At 40.3% G+C, this 7,090-nt stretch overlaps 1 protein-coding gene across 1 annotated transcript in view; it reads right to left on the bottom strand.

Annotated features, from left to right (window-relative positions):
* Positions 1-3,017: 3,017 nt before the first annotated feature.
* tmeff2b (transmembrane protein with EGF-like and two follistatin-like domains 2b) overlaps positions 3,018-7,090 on the bottom strand; it is a 37,009-nt gene continuing 32,936 nt past the window's right edge. The window contains exon 9 of the mRNA XM_079459773.1: positions 3,018-4,503. Within this exon, the coding sequence (XP_079315899.1) occupies positions 4,407-4,503 (97 nt within the window). The 3' untranslated portion in view covers positions 3,018-4,406. The remainder of the gene's footprint in view (positions 4,504-7,090) is intronic.

Here is a 7,090-nt window from a genome sequence, read left to right as displayed (position 1 = left end):
TGTATTGTTTTGGTGCCTCCGTGATGTAATCTCCCTCTCTTTTCCATGGAATTCTGACATGGAAAAGAGAGGGAAACATGGAATTCTGAGAATCCATCCACAGTGACCTCTGACCTCTATAGATTCTCATTACATCATTTTGTGAGAAACCCCATTGCTCCAACAAACATGCACATGAGTTTTGGCACAGGTCCACATGTGCAAAGCTGTTCGCCATGGACAAGTGCGTGCTTGTGTCGCTCCACAGTAAAATATATCATTGCCATCTTGAACTTTCATTCTGTAAATGAGAAACTGTTCAACAGCATCTATGACACAAATAGAGAGAGAGGCAGACCTGGAAAAGTCATCTGCCTTGTATGAGAAAAGGGAGGACGGTTCCTGCTTTATCGCACTTTTATCTTCATTGTTTTCATTCTAAGGAACGCGCATCCGGATCATTCTTGTTTTTCATGGGAATATCTCACACAGCTCAGGTTGCACGTGTTTCAGAGATGATCGCCCGCCCACTGGAGGAAACATGATGTTATTGCATTGAACACAAATTATTACTCGGGTTGTGTTGTGTATCGCCAGTAGGAGTCAGTAGTAGATTGATGCAGTTTTTGACACTCAATTACCACTTTATAATGCTATAATTCACTCTTTATATAAATAAACGTTTAATTTGAAATGTCCTTACAGTTCAACTGCAGCTGTTCGCTTCTTTATGTTGGGGTACTGTACGTTCACGTTTTAAAACACTACAGAAGTATACTTGAAATAAAAAAAGTAAAGTAGCAAATCAAAACTCCTTCTTGATCATAAATTCAGTCATTTAGAGCTTTGAACAGCAGAGATAAAAATAAAATAAAATGTTGTATGTGTTGTCTACATTGTAACTTCAAATCAATATGATCACTATTGTGACGTGTTGCAATGTCTCTGCATTGCCCTAAAATAGTGTGACCAATGGGATTCCATCGTTTCTACAGTTATAGTTGAAAACGTGGTCTCTGAAATTTTGCATCATTTGAATTAAGCTGAATACGTGATTTTTTAAACCTGCAAGAGTATCTCAAAAGTTCGAAGCATTAAAGATCTTTCTGACTGACGTACGAAAATCTTTTGGCAACGATGTCTCGCCAAAGTCTCGCTTCATCGGGTAAGATCATAAATAATGAAAAGAATCTCTAGAGCAACCAATTCATAAGTATCATTTTGTGGAGTGGAATGACACTTCATTTTAAAGATCACCGTCGTACGTTTCTGCTGAATAAATTTCATTTGCATCTTCTAAGTTGGTTTCCAGGTTTGCTACACATCAGCAAACTCCAGTCAGTTTGTTCTCTCCAGCCACCGGCCTGATGGAAGGGCTTCGTGTTCACCTCTCACGTTTGTGATGGCTGACAGCCGATCCACATCATTCATCATTTCAGGTAAGAGTTACCTTTAAAATATTACTAAAACTTATACACTATACCCCTCATACACCGCTATGCAAATCACTGTATTTCTCAGGTGGACACTGTTCTCTTCAACCTCTGGCTCAACATGCGTCTCTACTGCATGTCTCATCTGAGGGATTGTTATCTCGAGGGTCTTCAGGTGTGCTTTGTTGTATTCCTCCTTCGAGGCCTGCTTATGCCAGATGAATGATGAACTGATCCAATAATATTACGGTAAAGGTCAGAGTGATTTATTTCCAGCGGGGAAGTCAGAAGCATCCCATGATGCCGCAGCTGCTGGGACCTCCGCTGTGGTTCAGACTCTTTCGCTCCCAGAGAACGGAGCTACAGATCATCAACACGCAGAATCTGAGCGAAGCCCGACAAACCCCTCAACGGCTGGGACCAGGCCTGGGACATCACCCAAAAAGAGATGGCTGGAGAGAATGGCCAAAGAAACTGAAGCCTAGTTTAAAATATGTTTGTAAATAAAGTTCAATTATACCATGATCTTTTGAATACTCCACTCTGATTGGCTGGAAGACGTGCAGTAAAACCGTTTAATGCACCGTTTGATCAATGCTTGAAAATAACTGATGAACATAACCGTCATTTTGCTTATAGTCGATATGTTTTCTTGTACAGCTGCTTTGTAACAATGAAAATCTTAAAAAGCGCTATATAAATAAAGTTGACAAGGCTTTTAGGCCAGGTCGAGCATTCGCTTTTAGAGAGAACGCATCTATTTTTCAGATACTTTAATTTGAGCAATTTCACGTGTCTAATACATGCATGGGCAACTTAAAACACACCAAAGAAAAACATGTATCACGCGTCAAACTGTCTCACTTTCATTGAATTAAATGAAAAATATTAAACCAAGGGGTGTTTGTTTTGAATGTGTGAGCATGCTTTTCACCAGCAATTCAGAACAAATATTTTTTGTTATGAAAACCCTCTGGCTATCAAATGTTGAAACTTTTTTTAATAAAACACACCTAAATTCATGACACAACAAAATTAAATTGATTAAAAACAAGAGAATTAGGAGTCGCAATGAATAAAGAAAATAGCCCAGACGTTTTTCTTAACTCCTGCAAGCATCTCAACACACGTCTGTAAATTCAGGTATTCAGCAAAATCAAAAGCATATTGAGTTGACTTACATTGACAAATGACAGGACGGCGATGCTTTTTAATTTCCCGGTGGAAACACGGGTGTATCATCCAGTTCAGTGAAGCATCTTTCCCTAGTGACCGTGCAAATTTTGTTTCTGTAAACAGGTACAACTTATCCAAACAAAACTATAACGCTTGAAGGAATATTCACCTTTTTCAGCCTCATGCATCGCAGATTTAGGACTTTCTTTTCTTTACTATTCATTTTTCTTCACTTTAGGTCATAATTGTCTTTTATGATAAAATGATATGTAAATCTTCTGTCACTGAGTGACCTTTAATGTCATTTCACAACAGCATCTACTTCTATTGTATGTACAGAAAACCAGCGAGACATTTCTCAAAATATCTTCTTTTATGTTCCACTGAAGAAAGACTCACAAACAGGAATCAATGATCACAAAGTTTTTTGTATTCAGAGGACGATTCTTTTATTTGACACTTGACTCATTTCCACCATCTTGTGGCCACCGATAGACATTATAGACATATTTTGAATGCATCATTTTTTGTTTTATATATATCTATTTATCTACACACACACACACACACACACATACACTTTCTACTATAATTTCCTAAAAGATCCACGTGTTCTCTCATGTCACAGAGGGCATTGGTAATGGCACGACACACACACACACACACACACACACACACACACACACACACACACACACACACACACACACTAGTTGTTGGCAGTGATTGTATTTGACAGCTCAGAGGCGTAGGAGAGAGCAGGACTATGGTTGTGACAGCCTCTCTGCTGTCGGATCTCGTGGCAGCATTGATTTCTGGGTAATGGGTGCGGCTCGCAGTCATCGATTGGCTGCTGGGTTTCATCCGCCTACAACTCCCTTCGGGCCGAGGCAGGCAGACATGCAGACTGTCCTCTCACGCGCGTGTCAGGCCGAGCTAGGGAAACAATGTGACGAGAAGAGATGTACCCCGGCCTAAAGCTGATCAACAGAGTCGTGGGGATTTCTCAAGCGTGATCGTATCGACGTTTTTTTACAATTGACAAGACCTTTAAACTCAGTCTGCGAGGAAGTATAGGAAAACAAATGTACTGAAGAGACCTTGTGGATGGGGATATATACTTGTAGAACAAAAACAGCTCATTTACAAAGCTTTTTATAAAAAAGAAGAGTGATGTGGGAGAGATATCTGGGGTTTGACACTATAAAAAGTTGAAGTCAATGTGACCTCATATTTATAATAAATAAATATTTATAACGGAAAGTTTCCAAATTTACATTTATGTCATTCTATACTTTTTTTTATCATATTATTCTAAAATTTAGAAAAATACCCTAGATGGAACCTTACGGAGAGGGGGTCATATACGATGACACAAGAGATCACATGATATAAATTATTTATTTACAGTAAACAAATAAAAACAAAGAAAACCGTCACAAGAATATGAACCTATTTGAAATATATAATACATAACCAAAGACAGCCTGGACGGCTCTTTTCTTTTACGGTGTCATAGACAACAAATACAAGGCAACATGTGGCACACTTCTAACTATTGAAAAGTCTGTCCACTCTCCACTTTTCCCGATTGTTTAAATCCCCGGGATGGGAGTGTTCCTGACATCCCCTCGCTGGATGGAGAAACCAAAGCTCACGAGGCCCGTCCCCAGTTTATTCCCTAAGGGAAACAACGACACGTCTTGCCTCGCTTCTTATACATCCAGCGTCACCTGTCTGAAGGGGCTGTGTTCCCATAATTCCCTGGGGCCTTCCTCTGCTGTCTTTAGCACATGTCACTCCAGGTTTGAGGGTTCATCAGATGAGTCTCGTGGAGGCCCGCAGGGTGTTTTCCGAGTTGAAGTGTGGACCGCTTTGCTTCTGACGTGCCATCCGATTCCCACGTGGACACCTTCTGTAAACAAAAGATGAATGTTTATCCGTCACAGTCCTAAACTGTAGATTTAAAGAAACCTATATTAAACATCACATTTGTATTATATTTAAAAGAGTCTTCATTTGCGCGGTTGCATTGTGGATAACAGTATACTCATTGTGGATGAAACGACAATTTACAATTAAGCTGAATTTAAATTCCATCTAATTAATGGCAAAATGAAGTTCATATGACTATGTCCATGGAAACTGTGCTTTCAAAAAAGTTGATCAAGTTGTGAAAAAAGGCTGGTGAAACGTCTCTTCCACTTTTCGCTTTTTACACCCTTGTGCGTTTCCATACAGAATGCTTTGTCTGTTCGGCTTTGGCAAACTAAATTTACAGTTTCACAAAGAAGGACAGAAATGAAGAGACAACGTGCGGAAAAAGTGAGACAGATGGATATCAGACACAGACAGACAGGCACTCGCTGCGGTTTAAATAGTCTCATTAACAGCATCTCTCTCTTCCCGAGCAGCCCGGCGAGGGAAACCTTCCACCACGGGGAATCTTTATTATATTTTGCTCGTCGCTTTATTAAATGTCATGTTTTGCATAGGGCAGAGTGCGCCCCCGGCTCTTACATCGGCTCAGAGGTGGCGGGGTTGGCGGGGGACGCTCATTCCTGGCCGCGCTCCCTGTTTAATTAGTTCCATAATCTCGCTCGCAAACGTCACATTTTACACAGTGAGAAGAACCTTTAACTTACTGACGGCACCGACTTCAACCCACCTGCCGACTACTACTTCACATTTATTAACTGCATTTACAGCTCTCATGTGCTGTTCTTTAACATTTAATGTCCCTGTGAAATCTAAGCTCTAGCTTTTTGGCCTTTAGTACGAATATACTGAAGGATTTCTATGAACGCATGTGCTCTATAAGCATTTAAAACATACAGTTTTTCACTTCCACCAATACAGATGATTTTATGACATCATTCTGCACCTCTGTGTCTCATCAGATGAAATACTACGTGGTCAACTAAACATTATTGGGTATTTTAAAAGGGGGAGGAGCCACTCAATATGCCCCCCCCACTTCCTGTTTCAGTGACAATTACATAATAACCGACAAACAACACTGACCAATAAGCACTTCGTGGTAAAATGTTTAGGTCATTTTTACAGCAAGTCTTAAGTATGTTCAATTCATTGATTTCATTCTGAATGTTATTTTGGAAGAAAATTGTTTGTAAAACCTTAAACTGAAAACTGTTTACGTTTCGCAAAATGGTCTATACTTGTTGCCAGAGAGAATTGGTAGTTATGAATAACAGTTATAGTCATGTTTGCACCAGCAAGCTTCCATCATAGGAACTGTAATGTTATTTTGTATCATGGAACATCTGAAACCACGATAGCAAAAATGATCCATAAACGTGAGTCGAAACACTTGGCTGTTGTGTATTGGCAAATCTTTCCATGAATCAATAAAGCCTCTCCTTTAGGAGCCTGCAGGGCCGATCTCAGAGAATTGCAGTGAATGGAGAACAGTCGAATGCCATTTGTGCTGATTGTATGAAAGTAAGGTGGCAATTTCCCACCGGGGAGGAAACAATGAGGGCAACAGGGCCATTATGACATCACAGTCCATTCCGCTGGCCGCGTGTCCCTGGGAGCCTTGTTACGGGACAAAGCAACAATCAAATCACAAGCAAAACACATGAGGGTTACATGTGGAGCTGAGACTGAAGATCAAGATATGGGTAATGTGCTCTGTCAACTTTTAAAAAGGTCAAAGATCGAAAAGGATCACTCATCAGAGACTGATGAAACAGTGTTTTCACGGCTCTTCTCTTAACTCCTAACCATTACTTTCAGTCCCTCACTCCGTATGAAACGAGATGGAGTCATTACAATCATGATTAATCGTGTGCTTCAGTCTGAATATCTTTGATTAGAGAAGAGAGTAAGGCTGTGTCCGAATCGCCCACTATACCCTCATTCACTATTCCTTACATTAGTTCACTGATATAGTCCACTTAAAGGAGCGGGTGAAAACGAGGGAGTAAACTGGAAATGCTGTAGACGCCATCTTCTGCCGAGACGCGGGAATTCATTCAGCGCGAGCATCATAGATGGCTAGTAGCTAGCCGTGAGTGTACATCGGTTGTGCAGTCGTTTTTATGATGCATCATGGGATTGAATGAGTGTACTCAATAATGTCCACTATGAATTCGGACACCGATAAAAATGGATGTCCCCTCAAATAGCGCACCGTATTAGGGAAAAGGGGCTATTTCGGACACAGCCTAAGACAGACGGAGAGACAAACAGATAAAATAGGCAAAAAGACAGATGGAGAAAAGAGTAAGACGACTAAGAAAATAAGAGAGGCATAGAGAAAGACAGATAGAGAAGTGAGACAGACAGACAGACAGACAGACAGACAGACAGAGAAACAGGCGAACACAGAAGAAACAAAAACAGGGAGTAAGACAAAATGAGTAAAAAAACAGACAGAGAAAGAGACAAATAGAGAAGAGAGAGATAGATGGATAGAGAATCGAATAAATCATACAGAGAGACAGACAGAGAAAAGTGAGACAGGAAGAGCGAGAATA

This window comes from Barbatula barbatula (genome assembly GCF_947034865.1).
Source record: "Barbatula barbatula genome assembly, chromosome: 7".
In the NCBI taxonomy this organism is placed as follows: domain Eukaryota; kingdom Metazoa; phylum Chordata; class Actinopteri; order Cypriniformes; family Nemacheilidae; genus Barbatula; species Barbatula barbatula.
This window is presented reverse-complemented; position numbering and strand designations above follow the sequence as displayed.